Below are 25,698 nucleotides of genomic sequence, written 5' to 3'. Positions count from 1 at the left end.
ACAGAACTAGAACAGAACTAAACAGAACTAAGAACTAGAACAGAACTAGAACAGAACTAGAACAGAACTAGAACAGAACTAGAACAGAACTAGAACAGAACTAGAACAAACTAGAACAGAACTAGAACAGAACTAGAACAGAACTAGAACAGAACTAGAACAGAACTAGAACAGAACTAGAACAGAACTAGAACAGAACTAGAACAGAACTAGAACAGAACTAGAACAGAACGAAACAGAACTAGAACAGAACTAGAACAGAACTAGAACAGAACTAGAACAGAACTAGAACAGAACTAGAACAGAACTAGAACAGAAACTAGAACATAACTAGAACACTAGAACAGAACTAGAACAGAACTAGAACAGAACTAGAACAGAACTAGAACAGAACTAGAACAGAACTAGAACAGAACTAGAACAGAACTAGAACAGAACTAGAACAGAACTAGAACAGAACTAGAACAGAACTAGAACAGAACTAGAACAGAACTAGAACAGAACTAGAACAGAACTAACAGAACTAGAACAGAACTAGAACAGAACTAGAACAGAACTAGAACAGAACTAGAACAGAACTAGAACAACTAGAACAGAACTAGAACAGAACTAGAACGAAAGAACTAGAACAGAACTAGAACAGAACTAGACAGAACTAGAACAGAACTAGAACAGAACTAGAACAGAACTAGAACAGAACTAGAACAGAACTAGAACAGAACTAGAACAGAACTAGAACAGAACTAGACAGAACTAGAACAGAACTAGAACAGACTAGAGCTGAAATAAACTGAACTAAACCGAACTAGAACCGATTTAGGAATTAAGCAGTCTGTTTCATGCATTTTATTGTCCAGATCCCGTAAATTTCCAAATGGGCATTGTTATTTAAAGTTGCAAAAAGTCAAATTTTACAATTAAAATTTTATAGGAAATATGTATAAAACGATAAATAATGTTATAAAATTTTAAATCATAAATTGTCATGATAACACTGCCCACAAATCTCGTGTTTAGCTCGCATACCCCAAATTTTTTGAACTATAACGTCCATCAAATTATTGTGCTCTTACAATAAGCAGTTATTTTTAATAATTATACGATATGCTGGCACTTACTGATTTAATAATTTATTTTTAATTATTTATTAAGTGCAAATTATTAAACGAAATTTATAGAATTTTATGATCTAGTTTTCTTTGGAGCAAATTAAAAGGTAAGCATAATTCGATAGCAAGTAGAGAACGGGCTATAACGGCCATATTTTTCAAAGGGGTTTTTTTGTATTAGTCAGTCCAGTGATATACATATACAGACATATTTACATAAATACATATATTTTTAAAAATTGATAATGTTCTCAAGTTTAGACGGTAAGAAAAGATAAGGTTTGGTTAGAAGATAAATAGTCAGAAAATTTTTGTATGAATTAAAAAATAAATATATCTAAAGTACTAGTATTTGGGCAAATAAGTAAACAAAATATATTTTGGGCATGTGCTAGTTGTCGGGAACATGAGTTCTAAGACTTGGCAATAACTAACAAATTTATACGTCGAAATACGTAAAAATAGAAGATTAAATAGAAATTTCTTAGAAAAAATGATTTATTAAAACAAAATTTAATTAAAAGGGTACTTTTTTTTTTGTTTAAAAACACTTTGGTACTTTTTGGCACTTAAAAGTCTGGCCAGATTTTAAAGGTTACCGGAAGCTTCAAACAAACGAAAATATTACAAAAAGCATAATAATTGTTTTTATCTATAAAATGTAACTACAACAAATTTTAATGAAAAAATGATAAGTAGAAAAATATAATAATTTGTGTCAATATTTTTTCTTATTTAAAGATAAATATCTGCAAAACGTAGCATCAGTATTGAAAAGTCTTTAAACAGTAACACGAGTTTCCCACGATTAAATACGAAATGTTTAAAGGTAAGAGAGAACTTTTCTTTTTGGAAAATTAAATGTCTAACTATAATTTCCCCTCTCCTCTTTTCAGTCTACTTTCTTTTCCTCATGGCGGGCTCATTGTTTAGCCTTCTGGCAGCCCAGTCTATTAGCATAGATCTGTTGTGTTCCTTGGCACCCAATACCACTATTCTACAACCCCATAGTTGTACAGAATGGTTAAAATGCCCCAGTACTATAGAAGCATCAGACATGGAAACGGGTTCTTGTGTAGTTGGCCTGTACTTTAACAAAAATACGGGCAAATGTGACTATAAGGAGAATGTTCAGTGCCCCTTTGAAATTAGCTTCAAAAATCGTTGTTCTCCGGCAACTGAAGGCTCATTCTTGGTAGATGAGAACAATTGCAGTGGTTACATCTATTGCCAAAATGGTGTAGAAATGAAATCAGTTTGCCCCAACAATTTAGTATTTGATCCCGATAACAAGGCCTGTGTTTATCAACATCAATATAAGTGCCCCCTAGCCATAAACAAAAAGGCAGCAATCCTCTGTGCTTGTCTCTGCCCGACAATATGTTCTTTGCCCATCAAGAGGATTGCTCTAAATACAGTCAATGTCAAAAGGGTGTCCTATCCACCCATTCCTGTAATAAAAATTTTGCCTGGGATTATGTAGAAGGTAATTGTGTGCCTCTGGAAGAAGCTGTGTTTGCCTACAGCCCAAAAACCCGAACCAGAACTTAAGGTATGTGTGGATCGTGTGGGTCCTGTACCCGATGATCATTCCTGCAGTGGTTATTATTTCTGCCGCCAAATGTCCAATGATACTCACGATCGTAAACCAGAACATTTCACTTGTGCATCGGGTACCTTCTTCGATTCGAATACACTTTCGTGTCGCAATCGTTTAAATGTGAAATGTTCTCTAGATCGTTGTGAGGGTATGGGCAATAAATATGTCAATATTGCCGGAGATTGCAGTTCGTATGTCTTGTGTCAAAATGGTGTGGCTGGTTTGCGAAATTCCTGTCCCAAAGATCATTATTTTGATGAGCATACCCAAGGTTGCACACCCCAAGTTGTAGCTATGCAGCTTGTGCGGCTTAAATTTTATTAAATTGTGTTCTTTGTTGTATTTTATTTTTGTAATAAATTAATAATATTTTCATAAAATTTCAATGAATTTCAGTTTAAGTTTCGTTTCTATTCTAGTTCTAGTTCTGTTCTAGTTCTGTTCTAGTTCTGTTCTAGTTCTGTTCTAGTTCTGTTCTAGTTCTGTTCTAGTTCTGTTCTAGTTCTGTTCTAGTTCTGTTCTAGTTCTGTTCTAGTTCTGTTCTAGTTCTGTTCTAGTTCTGTTCTAGTTCTGTTCTAGTTCTGTTCTAGTTCTGTTTCTAGTTCTGTTCTAGTTCTGTTCTAGTTCTGTTCTAGTTCTGTTGTAGTTCTGTTCTAGTTCTGTTTACTGTTCTGTTCTAGTTCTGTTCTAGTTCTGTTCTAGTTCTGTTCTAGTTCTGTTCTAGTTCTGTTCTAGTTCTGTTCTAGTTCTGTTCTAGTTCTGTTCTAGTTCTGTTTAGTTCTGTTCTAGTTCTGTTCTAGTTCTGTTCTAGTTCTGTTCTAGTTCTGTTCTAGTTCTGTTCTAGTTCTGTTCTAGTTCTGTTCTAGTTCTGTTCTAGTTCTGTTCTAGTTCTGTTCTAGTTCTGTTCTAGTTCTGTTCTAGTTAGTTCTGTTCTAGTTCTGTTCTAGTTCTGTTCTAGTTCTGTTCTAGTTCTGTTCTAGTTCTGTTCTAGTTCTGTTCTAGTTCTGTTCTAGTTCTGTTCTAGTTCTGTTCTAGTTTGTTCTAGTTCTGTTCTAGTTCTGTTCTAGTTCTAGTTCTGTTCTGTTCTGTTCTGTTCTGTTCTAGTTCTGTTCTAGTTCTGTTCTAGTTCTGTTCTAGTTCTGTTCTAGTTCTGTTCTAGTTCTGTTCTAGTTCTGTTCTAGTTCTGTTTAGTTCTGTTCTAGTTCTGTTCTAGTTCTGTTCTAGTTCTGTTCTAGTTCTGTTCTAGTTCTGTTCTAGTTCTGTTCTAGTTCTGTTCTAGTTCTGTTCTAGTTCTGTTCTAGTTCTGTTCTAGTTCTGTTCTAGTTCTGTTCTAGTTCTGTTCTAGTTCTGTTCTAGTTCTGTTCTAGTTCTGTTCTAGTTATGTTCTAGTTCTGTTCTAGTTCTGTTCTAGTTCTGTTCTAGTTCTGTTCTAGTTATGTTCTAGTTCTGTTCTAGTTCTGTTCTAGTTCTGTTCTAGTTCTGTTCTAGTTCTGTTCTAGTTCTGTTCTAGTTCTGTTCTAGTTCTGTTCTAGTTCTGTTCTAGTTCTGTTCTGTTCTAGTTCTGTTCTAGTTCTGTTCTAGTTCTGTTCTAGTTCTGTTCTGTTCTAGTTCTGTTCTAGTTCTGTTCTAGTTCTGTTCTAGTTCTGTTCTAGTTTGTTCTAGTTCTGTTCTAGTTCTGTTCTAGTTCTGTTCTAGTTCTGTTCTAGTTCTGTTCTGTTCTGTTCTAGTTCTGTTCTGTTCTGTTCTAGTTTGTTCTAGTTCTGTTCTAGTTCTGTTCTAGTTCTGTTCTAGTTCTGTTCTAGTTCTGTTCTAGTTCTGTTCTAGTTCTGTTCTAGTTCTGTTCTAGTTCTGTTCTAGTTCTGTTCTAGTTTGTTCTAGTTCTGTTCTAATTCTGTTCTAGTTCTGTTTTAGTTCTAGTTCCGTTCTAGTTATTAAGAAGTTTTAAGAAGTTTTTTGACATTTATCAATAATATTATTTTTAAACTTTAAAACATAGTCAAAGTAATTACCTAACTTTACCTGGTCCTTATGCGGAGTACTTTTTACCACCCCATTAGTACCTGAAATTAAACAAAAAGTACCAAGAATGCAATAAGTTAAATTAACGCAAAATATTTTATATGTATGTATATATAGAAGTATGTTTCAACAGACCAACTATGATGAATAATATAGGTGGTCAATGGAAAAAACAGATCCATCAAAATCAAAACTGTCAGATAGTAAATATGAAATATCAGATTTACAGATAAATTCGATTAGTTGTCAATGCATGGATTTGTTATAAAAACCTAGAAACTTTTTTCAAATAAGTTCAGTAGTAATTTTAACACGGAATCGAAAAAGTTGTTTTTTTAAGATTTAAGCGAACTAACCTAGTGAAATTAAACGAAATGTGTGGTAAGTTCTAAAAATAAAAGTTTTAAGTCGGAAATAAAGTAAATAAGTATTAGTGAAAGTTTAAAAATATATTAAAAACTAATTTGAAACTTATTTAATATATATAGTGTTGTGTAGGGTTTTAATGTTAAATATACTACTATTCAGTATTTTATTGAAAATTTATTGAAATTAATAAAAACCTTGAAAATTTTTATAATTAAAACTATTAATATACATAGATGTTCTTAGTTTAAAGTACTTGTGTCTTTTAAGTAAGTACTCGTATTACTGAAATCTTATCATTTAAATCTTCTAAATAACTTTAATTGTTTTCCACACATTTACCGAAATTTTGTTATCGAAGATTTCATTAACGAAAATTTCTATATAAATTGGGGATTTTTTTTTTTTTTTTTTTGGAAGACAATAATTTTTAGACAAGCCCATACATATATACTTACATATGTACATATGTACATACATATGTTGTAGTTTTAGATGAAAATATTTAACACTTTTACTTTCTTGATAATTTATACCTTCCAACCCCCCACCTCCCAATTTTTTTAAATCGACCAATTTACGCATTAAATCACAAATCAAAACAAGGCCGACTATATAATACCCTACACCGGTTACAAAAATAAAATGTGATTTTATTTTCATAATAAAGCATTGTAGTTGAATTGTACCTTGCCTCCGATATATTAAGCCATTTATTGTTGAGTAAAATTGTGAACATTTAAGTCAAATTTTGAAGGGGGCTTTGTATAGGTGCTATGGTCAAAGAGACTCTATTATTATAAAATTCATGAGAGTCATCAAGGCTAGTATAGCACTTGGTTTTGCAGCTTTGTTGAGATACGAGTATATTAAACATAATTATGAATTTAAAAGTTCTATACGTCGGGTTGGAGGCTAGGTGAAATAATGGACCGATATTAACCATTTTCAATAAGCTTTGCCTCCAGTACCGTAGAAGATCATGTGTCAAATTTCATTGAATTATCATCAAAATTGCGACCTGTAGTTTGATTACAAGGTTTACAAGCCCTATTCGGGGGTTCAGTTGTATGGGGGCTAGGTGAAATAATGGACCGATATTAACCATTTTCAATAAGCTTTGCCTCCAGTACCATAGAAGATCATGTGTCAAATTTCATTGAATTATCATCAAAATTGCGACCTGTAGTTTGATTACAAGGTTTACAAGCCCTATTCGGGGGTTCAGTTGTATGGGGGCTAGGTGAAATAATGGACCGATGTTAACCACTTTCAATAGCTTTATTTCCGGTACCATAGAAGATCATGTGTCAAATTTCATTGAATTATCATCAAAATTGCGACCTGTAGTTTGATTACAAGGTTTACAAGCCCTATTCGGGGGTTCAGTTGTATGGGGGCTAGATGAAATAATGGACCGATATTAACCATTTTCAATAAGCTTTGCCTCCGTACCATAGAAGATCATGTGTCAAATTCATTGAATTATCATCAAAATTGCGACCTGTAGTTTGATTACAAGGTTTACAAGCCCTATTCGGGGGTTCAGTTGTATGGGGGCTAGGTGAAATAATGGACCGATGTTAACCACTTTCAATAGCTTTATTTCCGGTACCATAGAAGATCATGTGTCAAATTTCATTGAATTATCATCAAAATTGCGACCTGTAGTTTGATTACAAGGTTTACAAGCCCCATTCGGAGGTTCAGTTGTATGGGGGCTAGGTGAAATAATGGACCGATATTAACCATTTTCAATAAGCTTTGCCTCCAGTACCATAGAAGATCATGTGTCTCAAATTTCATTGAAATTATCATCAAAATTGCGACCTGTAGTTTGATTACAAGGTTACAAGCCCTATTCGGGGGTTCAGTTGTATGGGGGCTAGGTGAAATAATGGACCGATGTTAACCACTTTCAATAGCTTTATTTCCGGTACCATAGAAGATCATGTGTCAAATTTCATTGAATTATCATCAAAATTGCGACCGTAGTTTGATTACAAGGTTTACAAGCCCCATTCGGAGGTTCAGTTGTATGGGGGCTAGGTGAAATAATGGACCGATGTTAACCACTTTCAATAGCTTTATTTCCGGTACCATAGAAGATCATGTGTCAAATTTCATTGAATTATCATCAAAATTGCGACCTGTAGTTGATTACAAGGTTTACAAGCCCCATTCGGAGGTTCAGTTGTATGGGGGCTAGGTGAAATAATGGACCGATTTTAAACCAATAGGCTTCGTCCCTGGGACAATAGAAGATCATGTACCAAATTTCATTGAATTATCTTCAAAATTACGACCTGTAGTTTGATTACAAGGTTTACAGTGGACGGACGGACGGACGGACGGACATAGCTAAATCGACTCAGAAAATGATTCTAAGCCGATTGGTATACTATATATACCCTCCCCACTAAAGTGGGTGTAGGGTATAAATATAAAATATTTACTTTGGTATAATTTTGGATATAAGAAATGCCTTAAGCAGTTAGCTTATCACTAGTGCTACTACGATAATCTTAGTAAAATAATTAAAAAAATTATATTAACAAAAATGACAAAACAAAATTTTAATGATAATTTTAAATTTCTAAGAATTATACACAGGAATAGTGTTAGTTACATAGCCATAAACATATAAAAAACCATATATGTATATTTAAGCAAATAAGAAAGTATAGACGGTCATGATCGACAGGGTCAAATATGGGCCAATTTAAAACAAATTTAATTGATGTATTTATGTTTACATAAAAGTTATTTACACAAAAGTTCTAGTAATGTTCTAGTACTGTTTTAAATTATGTTAGTACTGTTCTAGTTTTGATCTAGTTCTGTTCTAGTTCTGTTCTAGTTTCTGTTCTAGTTTTCTGTTTTAGTTCTGTTCTAGTTCTGTTCTAGTTCTGTTCTAGTTCTGTTCTAGTTCTGTTCTAGTTCTGTTCTAGTTCTGTTCTAGTTCTGTTCTGTTCTAGTTCTGTTCTAGTTCTGTTCTAGTTCTGTTCTAGTTCTGTTCTAATTCTGTTCTAGTTCTGTTCTAGTTCTGTTCTAGTTCTGTTCTAGTTCTGTTCTAGTTCTGTTCTAGTTCTGTTCTAGTTCTGTTCTAGTTCTGTTCTAGTTCTGTTCTAGTTCTGGTCTAGGTCTGTTCTAGTTCTGTTCTAGTTCTGTTCTAGTTCTGTTCTAGTTCTGTTCTAGTTCTGTTCTAGTTCTTTTAGTTCTGTTAGGTTCTGTTTCTAGTCTGTTCTAGTTCTGTTCAGGTTCTGTTCTAGTCTGTTCTAGTTCTGTTCTAGTTCTGTTCTAGTTCTGTTCTAGTTCTGTTCTAGTTCTGTTCTAGTTCTGTTCTAGGTTCTGTTCTAGTTCTGTTTCCAGTTCTGTTCTAGTGCTGTTCTAGTTCTGTTCTAGTTCTGTTTCTAGTTGTTCTAGTTCTGTTCTAGTTCTGTCTAGTTCTGTTCTAGTTCTGTTCTAGTCTGTTCTAGTTCTGTTCTATTCGGTGCAGTTCTGTTCTAGTTCGTTAGTTCTGTTTAGTTCTGTTCTAGTCTGTCTAGTTCTAAGTATTGTCTATTCTGTTCTAGTTCTGTTAGCTCTGTCTAGTTCTGTTCGAGTTCTGGGTCTAGTCTGTTCTAGGTTCTGTTCTAGTTCTGTTCTAGTTCTGTTCTAGTTCTGTTCTAGTTCTGTTCTAGTTCTGTTCTAGTTGTTCTAGTTGTCTAGGTTCTGTTCGAGTTCTGTTCTAGTTCGGTTCTAGTTCTGTTCTTAGTTCTGTTCTAGCTTCTGTTCTCAGTTCTGTTCTAGTTCTGTTCTAGTTCTGTTCTAGTTCTGTTCTGAGTTTCTGTTCTAGTTCTGTTCTGAGTTCTGTTCTAGTTCTGTGCTAGGTTCTGTTTCTAGTTCTGTTCTAGTTCTGTTCTAAGTTCTGTTCTAGTTGTTCTAGTTCTGTCTGTTCTGTTTCTAGTTCTGTTCTAGTTCTGTTCTATGTTCTGTTCTAGTGTCTGTTCTAGTTCTGGTCGAGTTCGGTTTCGAGTTCTGTTCTAGTTCTGGTTCTAGTTCTGTTTAGTTCTAGTTCTAGTTCTGTTCGAGTTCTGTTCTAGTTCTATTCTACTTCTCTTCTAGTTCTGTTCTACTTCTCTTCTAGTTCTGTTCTGCTTCAGTTCTACTTCAGTTCTAGTTCTGTTCTACATGTGTTCTAATTAGCTTCTATTTTTAGTTCTATTTTAATCAGCGAATAGCGAACGGATTTAATTCGCTCGCGATTTTAATTCAAGCGATCTAAATATTTCATATTCCCGCTAATAAATCGCGATAAGTGTTGAAAATTTAAAGAGCGTTAAATAGAACTCGCTCTCATAATTTTGAAATTTAAATAAATTAAAATTTATAAGACTATAATTAAATTATATATACATAAGATATAACTAAATAAATTTCAAATTGAATATATGTACATATGTACATTAGGGTTATAAACAAAGTAAGGCACTATCACGATGTGGTAGCCAGTAGTGATCTAACAACGAAAACGTTTTTCTTAAGTAATTTTGTTGCAAAAACTTTCGATCGATTGCAAGCGAGTTAAAAATATAAAAACATGTAATATCACTTATGAAGCGAATACAAAAAAAGTCTCGAATTAAAATTTGGCTCGCGTGTTAAAAAATAAAACTCGTGATTTTGAATTGTATAGCGATCGCGAGCTTATAATTCTGTTCTAGTATTCTTAACCTTGCAGTGTAGATATATATATATATATATATATATATATATATATATATATATATATATATATATCTATATCTATATATATATATATATCTATATATATATATATATATATATATATATATATATATATATATATATATATATATATATGTAGTTCTCTGCTGGCTATCTGTTGTCTAAATTATTAGGTTTTTTGGAATTATAGTAAGACCATTTTTTCATCTTATCTATAATATATAAGTTATTTGTTATTATTAATTAAAATTTTTGTCCAAAAATATATAGATATATATTTTGCTGTATTTATGTACATTTGTATCAATCAGTTGAAATATTGCCTATAAAAAGACAACAACCTTTAGCAAATAGAGTTAGTGTTAAAGTAACTTTCAAAATCAAACGGAAACATTAGTTAAGAAAAAATTTAAATAATTCTTAAAAAATGATAAGTGAGTGTTAAAAAAAAATACAAATAGCATTTAAATGGAATTTGTTTTTCTGAAAATGTGTGTGTATTTTGTTATTATTTTTGTTTTTTTTGTAATTACAGCTAAAACTTTATTGGCAAGTGTTGCCATTATGCTAATAGCAACTGTCTATGCTGAATACGATGTGGCCAAATATTGTCAACTTGTGAAGACCGGTACGAAAATGCCCAGCATGGAATCCTGTCAAGATTATTACATATGTGGCCTTAATAACCAGCCAATACCAGGCAAATGCGACGCTAATACTGTCTTCGATAAAGATACACAAGGCTGTGTACCAGAGGACACAGGGTAACTGCTTTTTAAGTTTGGATAATCCATGCGAAAATAAGGATGACACATTTGCTCCCAGTGCTAAAGCTTGCAATGAATGGCACTATTGTTTAAATGGAAAAATAGCAGGAAATGGTACCTGTCAACCAGGACAAATATTTTACGCCTCTAACAGTACTTGCATTAATGGCCATTGTCCAGATGGCAATAGCAATAGTGGTTTTACGCCTGTTCTAAACCTATGTGATATTATGCAAAATGATCAATTCTTTGGTGATTTCGAAAACTGCAACGCTTGGCACAGGTGTAATAATGGAAAGCCGCAAGATGGCAAATGTCTAGACAACTTGGTAAGTATACAGAAATCCAGCTAATAATTATGATTAAAACTTAGACTTCTAAAAAAAACATTTAAACTTTATGGTAAATATTTTTTCTGGCAGGTTTACGATACGAAAAAAGGCATGTGTTTGAAAAATGATGGCACAATGTGTGATAGAACCGGTGGTATAAGTGCAGTCAGTGGTGCACCTAATCCATCATTATGTACACAAAATAAAGTAAATAATAAAGTGGGCGATCAACTAAAGTGTTCCGTTTATTATGTATGCACAGAAGAAACGACTACCTCGGATCCCCCGACACCACCAACTTATAATTGGATAAGAAGATAATTGCGGTTATGGTGAATATTTTGATGTTTTAAGCAACGAGTGCTTAAGTCGTTCGAAAGCTCGTGCCTACCCCGGTTGTAATCGTTGTGAATTTACTACCGGCAGTACTACATATTGGGTAAATGCCGACAGTTCTGATTGTTCAAAATTCAGTACTTGCAGAAATGGGCAAAAACTAAGTAATGGTGATGGTAATTGTTCTAATGGATATTACTTCGATGAAGCAGTTCAATATTGCATTCAGGGTAATGAAAAAAAATGGAGCTTGTGAAAATTATAAATGTGATGAAAATCGTGTTTGCACGCTACAGGCACCAGCTTAATATAATAATTTTCAATAAACAATACTTTTTCAAAAACCAAAAAAAAAAAAACAAAAAATACAATTTCGTCTTCAACCTATAAAATATTTCAATATTAATCAATCTATAAGAGATTGGACAAAATTCTGAAAAATAAATAAATAAAATGTTATTTTAAAAATTTAATTATTTTTAATCCAAAAGTTTTTAAATCACTTTTCATCACTTCAAACTGAATCACTGAATGCTACACCAGCTAAAGTTCTTACTACTATATATATATAGGCGTGAAGATAAAATTGAAATTAAAATCCTAGATAAAAATCTAGGATTATGTTAGGTTAACAGAGCTCTGTTAATCCTAGACATAAAACTTTTATGTTAACCTAACAGAATTCTGTTCTGTAAGTTTACAGAACTGTCATTAAATGTAAATAATATTATGTTAATGTTATTTTCACATAAATTATATTAACAGAGTTATGTTAAAACTTAACAGTACTTTGGTTAAAAAGTTTAAAAAAATAGTATTCCCTGTACTATTACCACTAATAATTGCTAGTTAGTGGGAAAAAAAAATATTGGATATCATTTCTAGCCGGATCCGAAGGAAAACTTAATGATAAGAAGTGTTAACAGTGGGCCTTTTAATTAATTTTTGTTATTTAAAAAAAAAAATTTTACTAAACAGTCCTTTTTGAAAGGATGCGAAAGAACAGTTAATGGTCAAAAGTGTTAACATTGAGACTTGTATGTCCTTTTTGTTATTTTTTTTTAATTTTCTCAAAAATAGTATTTAAGTCCTTTTTAAACTACAAATTGGGAGCGGGCGGAAAAAATTGTATATCATTCCTAGCCGGACTCAAAGGAATACCTTATTTTAAAAAGTGTTAACAGTGGGCCTTTCAAATTCGGCTAGGAGTGATTACCAATATTATCTTAATTTTAAGTGGAAAAGGGACTTAAATCCTTTTTTAGTGAATTGAAAAAAAAAATACAAAAGTCACTTAAAAGGCCTACTGTTGACACGTTTAACCATTAGGTTTTTCCTCGAATCCGTCCAAGAAGATATCCAATATTTTTTCTCAACCCACTATCAATTTTAAGTGGAAAAAGAACTTAAATCATTTATTTAATGTTGATCATTTTGTTCTGGTTTTAACAGAAGTTCTGTTAAGTATTTAACATATCACAATTATTTCAATTTAAAATTTCCTAAGTTTACGGATTTTTTAAAGCTTTAACATCAATTCTGTTAACTTAAAATGACTGTTTAAAGTGACTTTACTAATTTTAAAAGTTTGTGTCTGGGATTCAAATTTCAAATTTATCATCACGCGGTCAGAAAATTTTAAAGAACTTTTTTAAGGATATTATTCAAAATTTACTAAAAATTCAGATCTTGTTCTGTTATAGTTCTGTTATAGTTATATTCTAGTTCTGTAATAGTTCTATTATAGTTCTACTCTAGTTTTGTTCTAGTTCCGTTCTCGTTCTTTTCAAGTTCTGTTCTATTTCTGTTCTAGTTCTGTTCTAGTTCTGTTCAAGTTCTGTTCAAGTTCTGTTCTAGTTCTATTCTAGTTCTTTTATAGTTCTATTCTAGTTCTGTTCTAGTTCTGTTCTAGTTCTGTTCAAGTTCTGTTCTAGTTCTTTTCTAGTTCTTTTCTAGTTCTGTTCTAGTTCTGTTCTAGTTCTGTTCTAGTTCTATTCTAGTTCTATTCCAGTTCTATTCTAGTTCTGTTCTAGTTCTGTTCTAGTTCTGTTCTAGTTCTGTTCTAGTTCTGTTCTAGTTCTGTTCTAGTTCTGTTCTAGTTCTGTTCTGTTCTAGTTCTGTTCTAGTTCTGTTCTAGTTCTGTTCTAGTTCTGTTCTAGTTCTGTTCTAGTTCTGTTCTAGTTCTGATCTAGTTCTGTTCTAGTTCTGTTCTAGTTCTGTTCTAGTTCTGTTCTAGTTCTGTTCTAGTTCTGTTCTAGTTCTGTTCTAGTTCTGTTCTAGTTCTGTTCTAGTTCTGTTCTAGTTCTGTTCTAGTTCTGTTCTAGTTCTGTTCTAGTTCTGTTCTAGTTCTGTTCTAGTTCTGTTCTAGTTCTGTTCTAGTTCTGTTCTAGTTCTGTTCTAGTTCTGTTCTAGTTCTGTTCAAGTTCTGTTCAAGTTCTGTTCTAGTTCTGTTCTGGTTCTGTTCTAGTTCTGTTCTAGTTCTGTTCTAGTTCTGTTCTAGTTCTGTTCTAGTTCTGTTCTAGTTCTGTTCTAGTTCTGTTCTAGTTCTGTTCTAGTTCTGTTCTAGTTCTGTTCTGTTCTGTTCTGTTCTGTTCTGTTCTAGTTCTAGTTCTAGTTCTAGTTCTAGTTCTAGTTCTAGTTCTAGTTCTGTTCTGTTCTAGTTCTGTTCTAGTTCTGTTCTGTTCTACTTCTGTTCTAGCTCTGTTCTAGTTCTGTTCTGGTTCTGTTCTAGTTCTGTTCTAGTTCTGTTCTAGTTCTGTTCTAGTTCTGTTCTAGTTCTGTTCTAGTTCTGTTCTAGTTCTGTTCTAGTTCTGTTCTAGTTCTGTTCTAGTTCTGTTCTAGTTCTGTTCTAGTTCTGTTCTGGTTCTGTTCTAGTTCTGTTCTAGTTCTGTTCTAGTTCTGTTCTAGTTCTGTTCTAGTTCTGTACTAGTTCTGTTCTAGTTCTGTTCTAGTTCTGTTCTAGTTCAGTTCTAGTTCAGTTCTAGTTCAGTTCTAGTTCAGTTCTAGTTAAGTTCTAGTTCTGTTCTAGTTCTGTTCTAGTTCTGTTCTAGTTCTGTTCTGGTTCTGTTCTAGTTCTGTTCTAGTTCTTTTCTAGTTCTGTTCTAGTTCTGTTCTAGTTCTGTTCTAGTTCTGTTCTAGTTCTGTTCTAGTTCTGTTCTAGTTCTGTTCTAGTTCTGTTCTAGTTCTGTTCTAGTTCTGTTCTAGTTCTGTTCTAGTTCTGTTCTAGTTCTGTTCTAGTTCTGTTCTAGTTCTATTCTAGTTCTGTTCTAGTTCTGTTCTAGTTCTGTTCTAGTTCTGTTCTAGTTCTGTTCTAGTTCTTTTCTAGTTCTTTTCTAGTTCGGTTCTAGTTCAGTTCTAGTTCTGTTCTAGTTCTTTTCTAGTTCTGTTCTAGTTCGGTTCTAGTTCTGTTCTAGTTCTGTTATCTTCACCAAATTTTATTTATGTATTTTTTTATCGATGACATATTTTCAAAATAAATTATTTATGCGCTTAAAGGAGGTTATAAAACTATCAAATGCATGAGTAAGTAATTTTTTGAACAGAAAACAGTATAAATTATTATTACTTAAATATATTTATAAATTATTTAAGAATTTAAAATAAATAGCAAATTTACTTAGTATATAAGAGTCCAAAGAAAAGAGTGTTATATGAATAGTAGTCAAAGCCTAGAACAGCAAATAGCATGGGTAAGTGAAAGAAACAAATTCTAGGAAACATAAATGATTTCTAACGTTGTAACTCCTGGCAGTTAAAAATTTACATTTTATGTTAGTTCCAATACTATGGGCATTTGTGCCCATAACAAAAATCAATGCTGAATATGAGGTGTCTAAATATTGTCAACTAGTACCAGTGGGCACTAAATTGCCTAGTTTGGAATCATGTCAAACTTTCTATACTTGTCTGGGACAAAAACAAGTAGCGGAATCTAAATGTGCCGGTGACGATGTATTTGATAAAGATTTGCAAATGTGTGTGCCTAGAACTAATAACAATTGCCATGTTAACATAGAAAATCCTTGTGAAAATCAAGATGACACATGGGTAGGCGATACTAAAGATTGTAGCCTTTGGCATTATTGTTCAAGTGGTAAGCTAATAGGCAGCGGTTCTTGCGCATTAGGACAATATTTTGATGACACTATTAAATCGTGTGTCAATGGCAAATGTCCCTATAATATGGAAACCTCTGGAGAGATTAACGATTTATGTCAAATTATGCAAAAGGATCAATTCTTTGGTGATTTTCAAGACTGTGCTGTTTGGCATAGATGTAATGGCTCAGGCATGAATAAAGGCAAATGTGAACATGGATTGGTAAGGGGCTTAAGTAATTTTAACAAATTTTTGAGAATTTTATCTAATGAAAAACTCTTTTTTTTTTCACAGCTTTACGACACCCAAAAGCGTATGTGTCTTAAGGACAGTGATCAACTATGTGAACATAACGGAGGTAAACTTCCCCTTGTAACACAGGGTCTAGAAGGTAAAAATTGTATAGAGAATAAAGCAAAAATTGCTGACGTAAGAGTATGCTCCATGTACTATGAGTGCCAAGAAACTAAATGGAAAATGTTTACTTGCTCCACTAATCAATATTTCGATATTAAATCTGAGAAGTGTGAAGATCGCCAAATTGCTAAACCTGCAAAAGGTTGTAATCGTTGTCAATTTACAAAAACTACTTGGGTTAATGAAGTCGACGCCCATTGCAGAGCATATAATATATGTAAAGATGGCCAGACAATAGCTAGTGGTTGGTGTCAAGAATATAGTTACTTCAATGAAGAGTTGCAATACTGTTTAATTGATGACATGTATTTCGACAAATATCGTGAAAATAATGGAGCCTGCAATAACACTACCTGCAGCAGTGTACAATGTAAGATTGTGGAGTGTTTAGCTGATGCTAATAAATCGTTATACGAATGTCAACTTCAAGTTTATGTGAATGAAAGAAATTTATCACCAAATATATGTCGAGCTGCGCTTTGTAGAGATTCCGAATCATATCCTGAGTGTAAGAATAATCTTGTTTGTGATGCATAGTTGGTTCTAATTATCCAGAATGTTATTAAAAAAGAATTTCGTAAATTTCAGTAAAAACATCTAGTGTTTTATTTAAAATCATTCTTCAAAGACTTTTAGAGCAAATTTTTATGCATATTGTTTTATAAACCTTTGATAAATTACTATGAATAAAGACCTTAATATTTAGCTAAATTTCATATCCTAAACTTTCTTCAACAACTGACGAAAGTTGTTTATCATATTTATAAACAATATTTTTGTTTATTTGTAGTTTCCTTTAATATTAGATAGAGAAATTAATTAAATTGATTATTTTTTTTTTATCTTATCCCAAATATTTCACAATACTATAGTTAGTCTAGTCTATAGTCTAGTCTAGTTCATAGTCTAGTCTATAGTCTAGTCTATAGTCTAGTCTATAGTCTAGTCTATAGTCTAGTCTATAGTCTAGTCTATAGTCTAGTCTATAGTCTAGTCTATAGTCTAGTCTATAGTCTAGTCTATAGTCTAGTCTATAGTCTAGTCTATAGTCTAGTCTATAGTCTAGTCTATAGTCTAGTCTATAGTCTAGTCTATAGTCTAGTCTATAGTCTAGTCTATAGTCTAGTCTATAGTCTAGTCTATAGTCTAGTCTATAGTCTAGTCTATAGTCTAGTCTATAGTCTAGTCTATAGTCTAGTCTATAGTCTAGTCTATAGTCTAGTCTATAGTCTAGTCTATAGTCTAGTCTATAGTCTAGTCTATAGTCTAGTCTATAGTCTAGTCTATAGTCTAGTCTATAGTCTAGTCTATAGTCTAGTCTATAGTCTAGTCTATAGTCTAGTCTATAGTCTAGTCTATAGTCTAGTCTATAGTCTAGTCTATAGTCTAGTCTATAGTCTAGTCTATAGTCTAGTCTATAGTCTAGTCTATAGTCTAGTCTATAGTCTAGTCTATAGTCTAGTCTATAGTCTAGTCTATAGTCTAGACTAGTCTATAGTCTAGTCTATAGTCTAGTCTATAGTCTAGTCTGTAGTCTAGTCTATAGTCTAGTCTATAGTCTAGTCTATAGTCTAGTCTATAGTCTAGTCTATAGTCTAGTCTATAGTCTAGTCTATAGTCTAGTCTATAGTCTAGTCTATAGTCTAGTCTATAGTCTAGTCTATAGTCTAGTCTATAGTCTAGTCTATAGTCTAGTCTATAGTCTAGTCTATAGTCTAGTCTATAGTCTAGTCTATAGTCTAGTCTATAGTCTAGTCTAGTCTAGTCTATAGTCTAGTCTATAGTCTAGTCTATAGTCTAGTCTATAGTCTAGTCTATAGTCTAGTCCATAGTCTAGTCCATAGTCTAGTCTATAGTCTAGTCTGTAGTCTAGTCTATAGTCTAGTCTATAGTCTAGTCTATAGTCTAGTCTATAGTCTAGTCTATAGTCTAGTCTATAGTCTAGACTCTAGTCTAGTCTATAGTCTAGTCTATAGTCTAGTCTAGTCTAGTCTATAGTCTTGTCTATAGTCTAGTCTATAGTCTAGTCTATAGTCTAGTCTATAGTCTAGTCTATAGTCTAGTCTATAGTCTAGTCTATAGTCTAGTCTATAGTCTAGTCTATAGTCTAGTCTATAGTCTAGTCTATAGTCTAGTCTATAGTCTAGTCTATAGTCTAGTCTATAGTCTAGTCTATAGTCTAGTCTATAGTCTAGTCTATAGTCTAGTATATAGTCTAGTCTATAGTCTAGTCTATAGTCTACTCTATAGTATAGTCTATAGTCTAGTCTATAGTCTAGTCTATAGTATAGTCTATAGTCTAGTCTATAGTCTAGTCTATAGTCTAGTCTATAGTCTGGTCTTTGGCCTAATCTATAGTCAAAATTATTACTAAAAACTATATATTTTTTTAATAATTCACTGCATTTAAGGTGTAAAATATTCGGCACAGCCCATTTTATCATTCTTACTTGTTTGTTAGTGCTTGAGGTCAGTTTATTATAAATGAAAATCTTATCTATAAATTAAGGAATTTTTAGTTTATTTTGTAAATAAATTTTGCTTAATTAATTTTTATATCTTAAATAATAGCTAAGTTTATATCTATCTAGAAATAATCAAATGCCTAAGTACTAGACCTTTTATTATAAAAGGCAACACAATCTCGGACAAACATAGTCAGTGTTAAAAATCTAACGACTGGTGAAAAGCAGAGAATTCGCTTAAGAAATAAAACTTTAAACATGGGTGGTAAGTGAGCAAAAAGGATTAAGTATTTGGTTATTTTTAATATTATTGTATATAATATCTGTTGTCCAAACTTGTTTCCTTAGTTTCATCACTAGTGGCCAGTGTTGCCATCATACTTTTAGCATTTAGCTTGCAAACGGCCTATGCTGGCTACGATGTTGCCAGCTACTGTCAACTTGTACCAACTGGCACTAAATTTCCCAGTTTGAAATCATGCCAAAAGTATTACATCTGCCAAGACAATGGCCAAGTAATTAAAACCTCTTGTAGCGGTAGCGATGTCTTTAGCAAAGATAAACAAAATTGTGTATCTGCCTCTTCAGCGAATTGTAATATTGAAACTCCTAATCCATGTAAGGGTAAGGATCAAGTTTGGATATCAGATCCTAATGATTGTCATAGGTGGATTTATTGTACGAAGGATGCAATATTTGCCAGTGGTGACTGTGCATATGGACAGTATTTTAATGTAACTGAAGAACTGTGTGTTGTTGGTGATTGTCAAGATAGTGATGAACCTATAGAGATAAAAAATATATGTCAGATTATGCAAGTTGGTCAATTCTTTGGTGATATCGACGATTGTGCCGCTTGGCATGTTTGCTACGGAAACGATGACACAGAAGGCCAATGCACCAACGGAATGGTAAGTCTTATCTAAATATTATCTAAATATTAAACTTTAACAAAAGTCTACTACATACATATAATATGTATTTTCATTTAACAAGATCTACAATGCCGAAAGACGCATGTGTGTACCCAGTAATGGCAATATGTGCGCTGGACCAACCGAAAACTGTAATGAAACTGAACTGAACAAAATAATTCCCAACTCTGGTGTCTGTTCTATTTACTTCGAATGTACGGAATCCGATTCAAAATATAAGTGGAATAAAATTTCATGTGATAATGGTGAATATTACGATGTGAACACAAAAAAGTGCGAAAATCGTCAAAAGGCTACACCGGTCGAAGGCTGTGATCGTTGTGAATTTTCCAATGCAACTTTTGTAAATTCTGTTGATCCCACTTGCATGGGGTATATAGCATGTGAAGATGGAAAGGAGATTGTTAAGGGCACGTGTGTCAGCGGCTATTTTAACGAAGAACAACAAATATGTACTAATAATGATGATGGTTTACCAGATTATAGAAATAAAAATGGTGCTTGTTACATTGAAACAGCCACTACAACAGAAGAACCCTCTAAAGAATCCACACCAGCGAAAACTGATCCACAGGAAACTACACCATCGAAGACGGAGCCAGCAACAACTGAGCCAGAGCAAACGACACCAACCAAAAAAGAGCCAGAGGAAACTACACCAGCAACAACTGAGCCAGGGGAAACGACACCAACGAAAAAAGAGCCAGAGGAAACTACACCAGCAACAACAGAGAAAGTGGAAACCACAGTAGCAACAACTGAGCCAGTGGAAACCACACCCGAAGAAAAAAACCCCGCTTTAGATAACGAAACCACAAAAAAGCCACCAAAAAAAAAAACAACAACAAAAAAGCCAAAAACAACGAAGAAGCCAAAAACAACGAAGAAGCCAAAAAACTAATTAAAATTTATTCAAACACTAATTGTTGAATAAATTATTATTTTCTTTACGAAATTATTTTCTCTTTGAAATAATTGTTTAAGCCTAACAGTATGCAGTTTTCTTAAGATTTATAAAAAGTAATAAATATTCCAAAAAAGAATTGCCAGGTGAGTGAAAGTAAGATATTTATTTATCTTTACTCATCTTCATCATTTCAATACATATCTAAAAATTTCCAGAGTGGCCTCCGGTAGGTTAGTGGTTAGTGTTCTAGTCTGGTAGACCGGAGGTGGTGGGTTCGATTCCCACCTGAGGCACTGATTAAGGAGCGCATAACAGGACCGATAGACGCCAAGGTGTATTTCTCTGGATTTGATGTATATACATCCTCCTTTCAAACTAACTATGTAACTAACTAAATATTTCCAGATCTAGTTCTAGTTATGTTCTAGCTCTATTCTAGTTCTGTTCTAGTTCTGTTCTAGTTCTGTTCTAGTTCTGTTCTAGTTTCTGTTCTAGTTCTGTTCTAGTTCTGTTCTAGTTCTGTTCTAGTTCTGTTCTAGTTCTGTTCTAGTTCTGTTCTAGTTCTGTTCTAGTTCTGTTCTAGTTCTGTTCTAGTTCTGTTCTAGTTCTGTTCTAGTTCTGTTCTAGTTCTGTTCTAGTTCTGTTCTAGTTCTGTTCTAGTTCTGTTCTAGTTCTGTTCTAGTTCTGTTCTAGTTCTGTTCTAGTTCTGTTCTAGTTCTGTTCTAGTTCTGTTCTAGTTCTGTTTCTAGTTCTGTTCTAGTTCTGTTCTAATTCTGTTCTAGTTCTGTTCTAGTTCTGTTTCTAGTTCTGTTCTAGTTCTGTTCTAGTTCTGTTCTAGTTCTGTTCTAGTTCTGTTCTAGTTCTGTTCTAGTTCTGTTCTAGTTCTGTTCTAGTTCTGTTCTAGTTCTGTTCTAGTTCTGTTCTAGTTCTGTTCTAGTTCTGTTCTAGTTCTGTTCTAGTTCTGTTCTAGTTCTGTTCTAGTTCTGTTCTAGTTCTGTTCTAGTTCTGTCTAGTTCTGTTTCTAGTTCTGTTCTAGTTCTGTTCTAGTTCTGTTCTAGTTCTTGTTCTAGTTCTGTTCTAGTTCTGTTCTAGTTCTGTTCTAGTTCTGTTCTAGTTCTGTTCTAGTTCTGTTCTAGTTCTGTTCTAGTTCTGTTCTAGTTCTGTTCTAGTTCTGTTCTAGTTCTGTTCTAGTTCTGTTCTAGTTCTGTTCTAGTTCTGTTCTAGTTTGTTCTAGTTCTGTTCTAATTCTTGTTCTAATTCTGTTCTAGTTCTGTTCTAGTTCTGTTCTAGTTCTGTTCTAGTTCTGTTCTAGTTCTGTTTCTAGTTCTGTTCTAGTTCTGTTCTAGTTCTGTTCTAATTCTGTTCTAGTTCTTTCTAGTTCTGTTCTAGTTCTGTTCTAGTTCTGTTCTAGTTCTGTTCTAGTTCTGTTCTAGTTCTGTTCTAGTTCTGTTCTAGTTCTGTTCTAGTTCTGTTCTAGTTCTGTTCTAGTTCTGTTCTAGTTCTGTTCTAGTTCTGTTCTAGTTCTGTTCTAATTCTGTTCGAATTCTGCTCTAGTTCTGTTCTATTCTGTTCTAATTCTGTTTTAGTTCCATTTTATATTCTGCTCTGTTCATCATATTTTACCCCCAAGAGGGCCTTGCAATTAATATTGAATAAATATTAAGCGGATTTAATTAGAATTTTGTATGATGAATAAAATTTTATCAGCAAGATTCGACAAAACATATTTTGTTTTAAATTTTTGTCATAAATAGGTAATGTCAAATCTGTTCACAACATTGATAAAGCAGAAACAAAAAACTGACATAAAAAACATAGTTCAAGTAGAACTATAAAATACCCTGCCATAGAGTATTAATAACGTCTATAGCTGTGGTGCGTAGGGTGTATTTATTGTAGGGTCTCTGTTATAATCTACATATTCGCTGCTTTTCAATCCTTTTAATTTCCAGAAAACATTCTTAGAAAATTACTTTGAAAGATGGGTAGGTCCAAACCACATTATTTTTTAAAATATATCAGTGTCAATCATCAGTGCCGGGTATTTTTTTACTGTTACAAACGAATGTTAATCTATAGTATAATATCAAAACTAACATTCTTAATTAAAACTTAAGACAAAGTAATATTTCATTTATAACCAAAACATTTTGCATTCAAATTTAGTTATTTCTGAAAGTTCTACAAATATAGTTCGGTTTGGTTTTCTTAAGCAAAAAAACCATGAAAGGTACAAAAAAATTATAAAGCTAAATATTGTTCAACAGAAACGATTATTATTAAACTCTAGGACTGATTTTGTTTCCTTTCTTATTACACTCTATCAGCGTATCCTGTTGTGATTAAACTCTTTATGGGAATTCTGTTTTTGCCTAAATATTACACAATCGAACTACGAGTACCATTATCCGAAGATGTCTGTCGTTATTTCAAGAATGGTGAAATTGTGCGTAATCCCAGTTCCTGCACTGAAACATTAATATGTCAAGATGGCAAAAGTACGCCGCATTCCATAAAATGTAACGGTGATAAAATAGTTTTATTGTCAACAATGGATTGTGGAAAACCTAAAAAACCCGACAGTTATTGCACACCAGTATGTTCAAAATCTAGTCATAAATGGATTGCAGATGAATAAAAATTGTGGGGAATGGCATGAATGCAAAATGGCACAGTTAGGTCAGACAGGTTTCTGTCCCGTGGGACAAATGTTCAATCAAACGGAACAAAGATGTATTTACGATAATGGTAAATGCGACAAAACCTTCGATATATGTAAAGTGGCTAAAACATCGGTAAGTATTTGGGATGAAAATAATTGTCACAAATACTACGAATGCGATAAAAATGAGGCTCTTCAAGAAAAAAACTGCACATTGGGAAATTATTACGATGCACGTTCAGGTGACTGTATTGAAAAAGCAAAGGTCAATTGCTATAAACATCCGATACCCGACTATGCCTGTGGAAATCCAAAATTGGCCATACTTAATGCTTTCGTAAAGGACCAAGCCACTTGTCGTGGCTTTTTCTATTGCAAGAGCAAGCCCAAGAAAACAGAAAAAGATGGGTCTTGGAATTATGATCCTGATGAAAAACCGACTTGGGGTCAATGTCAAAAGAATTTTTTTTTCGATGAAGAAACACAATACTGTCGTGATCAAAATTATGTTAAATGTGATGAAGATCGTTGTGATGGTCATATGAGTGGCAAAGTATTGAGCGAAAAAACCTGGTTGTAAGCATTATTTAGAATGTACCAATGGCTACGCACAAAGAAGTTCCATGTGATATAATAAATATTTCGATCCAGTTACTGAAACTTGTGTCTATACAAAAATTACATATCCGATTTGTGAGAAAAAATTTTAATAAATTAATGACTAATAAAAAATAAAAACTTTACTAAATACATTCACATTTATACATACAATAACTTGTTTGTATTTTCTAGTCCATTGTAAATCCTAGTGTATATAATTTCTAATTCATAGTATAGCAATTTAAATTTTAGTTCAGTTCTAGTAGAATTTTAGTTAGTTTTATTTCAGTTCTAGTTCAGTTCTAGTTCAGTTCTAGTTCAGTTCTAGTTCAGTTCTAGTTCAGTTCTAGTTCAATTCTAGTTCAGTTCTAGTTCAGTTCTAGTTCAGTTCTAGTTCAGTTCTAGTTCAGTCTAGTTCAGTTCTAGTTCAGTTCTAGTTCAGTTCTAGTTCAGTTCTATTCAGTTCTAGTTCAGTTCTAGTTCAGTTCTAGTTCAGTTCTAGTTCAGTTCTAGTTCAGTTCTATAGCCTAGTCTATAGTCTGGTCTATAGTCTAGTATATAGTCTAGTCTATAGTCTAGTCTATAGTCTAGTCTATAGTCTAGTCTATAGTCTAGTCTATAGTCTAGTCTATAGTCAAGTCTATAGTCTAGTCTATAGTCTAGTCTATAGTCTAGTCTATAGTCTAGTCTATAGTCTAGTCTATAGTCTAGTCTATAGTCTAGTCTATAGTCTAGTCTATAATCTAGTCTATAGTCTAGTCTATAGTCTAGTCTATAGTCTAGTCTATAGTCTAGTCTATAGTCTAGTCTGTAGTCTAGTCTATAGTCTAGTCTATAGTCTAGTCTATAGTCTAGTCTATAGTCTAGTCTATAGTCTAGTCTATCTAGTCTATAGTCTAGTCTATAGTCTAGTCTATAGTCTAGTCTATAGTCTAGTCTATAGTCTAGTCTATAGTCTAGTCTATAGTCTAGTCTATAGTCTAGTCTATAGTCTAGTCTATAGTCTATAGTCTAGTCTATAGTCTAGTCTATAGTCTGGTCTAGTCTAGTCTATAGTCTAGTCTATAGTCTAGTCTATAGTCGAATCTATAGTCTAGTCTATAGTCTAGTCTATAGTCTAGTCTATAGTCTAGTCTATAGTCTAGTCTATAGTCTAGTCTATAGTCTAGTCTATAGTCTATAGTCTAGTCTATAGTCTAGTCTATAGTCTAGTATATAGTCTAGTCTATAGTCTAGTATACTCTAGTCTATAGCCTAATCTATAGTCTAGTCTATAGTCTAGTCTATAGTCTAGTCTGTAGTCTAGTCTATAGTCTAGTCTATAGTCTAGTCTATAGTCTAGTCTATAGTCTAGTCTATAGTCTAGCCTATAGTCTAGTCTATAGTCTAGTCTATAGTCTAGTCTATAGTCTAGTCTATAGTCTAGTCTATAGTCTAGTCTATAGTCTAGTCTATAGTCTAGTCTATAGTCTAGTCTATAGTCTAGTCTATAGTCTAGTCTATAGTCTAGTCTATAGTCTAGTCTATAGTCTAGTCTATAGTCTAGTCTATAGTCTAGTCTATAGTCTAGTCTATAGTCTAGTCTATAGTCTAGTCTATAGTCTAGTCTATAGTCTAGTCTAGTCTATAGTCTAGTCTATAGTCTAGTCTATAGTCTAGTCTAGTCTATAGTCTAGTCTATAGTCTAGTCTATAGTCTAGTCTATAGTCTAGTCTATAGTCTAGTCTATAGTCTAGTCTATAGTCTAGTCTATAGTCTAGTCTATAGTCTAGTCTATAGTCTAGTCTATAGTCTAGTCTATAGTCTAGTCTATAGTCTAGTCTATAGTCTAGTCTATAGTCTAGTCTATAGTCTAGTCTATAGTCTAGTCTATAGTCTAGTCTATAGTCTAGTCTATAGTCTAGTCTATAGTCTAGTCTATAGTCTAGTCTATAGTCTAGTCTATAGTCTAGTCTATAGTCTAGTCTATAGTCTAGTCTATAGTCTAGTCTATAGTCTAGTCTATAGTCTAGTCTATAGTCTAGTCTATAGTCTAGTCTATAGTCTAGTCTATAGTCTAGTCTATAGTCTAGTCTATAGTCTAGTCTATAGTCTAGTCTATAGTCTAGTCTATAGTCTAGTCTATAGTCTAGTCTATAGTCTATTCTATAGTCTAGTCTATAGTCTAGTCTATAGTCTAGTCTATAGTCTAGTCTATAGTCTAGTCTATAGTCTAGTCTATAGTCTAGTCTATAGTCTAGTCTATAGTCTAGTCTATAGTCTAGTCTATAGTCTATTCTATAGTCTAGTCTATAGTCTAGTCTATAGTCTAGTCTATAGTCTAGTCTATAGTCTAGTCTATAGTCTAGTCTATA

The 25,698-nt window shown here is 33.0% G+C and overlaps 5 protein-coding genes and 1 pseudogene across 5 annotated transcripts; all 6 read left to right on the top strand.

Annotated features, from left to right (window-relative positions):
• Positions 1–1,863: 1,863 nt before the first annotated feature.
• On the top strand, positions 1,864–3,023 carry LOC119615126 (annotated as a pseudogene).
• Positions 3,024–5,025: 2,002 nt separating this feature from the next.
• LOC119615129 (peritrophin-48-like) lies at positions 5,026–11,743 on the top strand. Its single transcript, XM_037971207.1, is given in 6 exon segments — positions 5,026–5,109; positions 10,361–10,581; positions 10,583–10,921; positions 11,015–11,239; positions 11,241–11,494; positions 11,496–11,743. Coding segments are annotated over 6 exon segments (1,119 nt in total). The 5' UTR covers positions 5,026–5,102; the 3' UTR covers positions 11,569–11,743.
• Positions 11,744–14,885: 3,142 nt separating this feature from the next.
• Positions 14,886–16,369, top strand: LOC119615125 (peritrophin-48-like). The gene is made up of 3 exons (XM_037971203.1): positions 14,886–14,949; positions 15,012–15,580; positions 15,653–16,369. The coding sequence occupies exons 1-3, from the start codon at positions 14,946–14,948 to the stop codon at positions 16,310–16,312; spliced, it is 1,233 nt and encodes a 410-aa protein (XP_037827131.1). The 5' UTR covers positions 14,886–14,945; the 3' UTR covers positions 16,313–16,369.
• A 2,026-nt stretch (positions 16,370–18,395) lies between these two features.
• Positions 18,396–20,130, top strand: LOC119615128 (peritrophin-48-like). The gene is made up of 3 exons (XM_037971205.1): positions 18,396–18,505; positions 18,589–19,151; positions 19,237–20,130. The coding sequence occupies exons 1-3, from the start codon at positions 18,499–18,501 to the stop codon at positions 20,074–20,076; spliced, it is 1,410 nt and encodes a 469-aa protein (XP_037827133.1). The 5' UTR covers positions 18,396–18,498; the 3' UTR covers positions 20,077–20,130.
• Positions 20,131–22,246: 2,116 nt separating this feature from the next.
• LOC119615127 lies at positions 22,247–22,720 on the top strand. Its single transcript, XM_037971204.1, has 2 exons — positions 22,247–22,312; positions 22,410–22,720. The coding sequence occupies exons 1-2, from the start codon at positions 22,306–22,308 to the stop codon at positions 22,718–22,720; spliced, it is 318 nt and encodes a 105-aa protein (XP_037827132.1). The 5' UTR covers positions 22,247–22,305.
• Positions 22,721–22,748: 28 nt separating this feature from the next.
• On the top strand, positions 22,749–23,324 carry LOC119615124 (peritrophin-48-like). The gene has a single exon (XM_037971202.1). It carries the CDS (start codon positions 22,749–22,751, stop codon positions 23,322–23,324), a length of 576 nt encoding a protein of 191 aa, XP_037827130.1.
• Positions 23,325–25,698: the final 2,374 nt, after the last annotated feature.

Source organism: Lucilia sericata, unplaced genomic scaffold, assembly GCF_015586225.1.
Source record: "Lucilia sericata isolate MDLA Ls3-8-SP2 unplaced genomic scaffold, ASM1558622v1 Contig004160F_arrow, whole genome shotgun sequence".
In the NCBI taxonomy this organism is placed as follows: Eukaryota; Metazoa; Arthropoda; class Insecta; order Diptera; family Calliphoridae; genus Lucilia; species Lucilia sericata.
Note: the sequence above shows the minus strand (reverse complement) of the source record. Positions and strands in the feature narration are given on the sequence as shown.

Bases quoted from the DNA above. Each gene is read 5' to 3' on its own strand.
- LOC119615125 (XM_037971203.1), top strand. The intron at 15,581-15,652 runs GTAAGGGGCTTA...TTTTTTTCACAG, and splicing joins GCAAATGTGAACATGGATTG to CTTTACGACACCCAAAAGCG.
- LOC119615128 (XM_037971205.1), top strand. The intron at 19,152-19,236 runs GTAAGTCTTATC...TCATTTAACAAG, and splicing joins GCCAATGCACCAACGGAATG to ATCTACAATGCCGAAAGACG.
- LOC119615124 (XM_037971202.1), top strand. From the start codon at position 22,749: ATGGCACAGTTAGGTCAGACAGGTTTCTGTCCCGTGGGACAAATGTTC.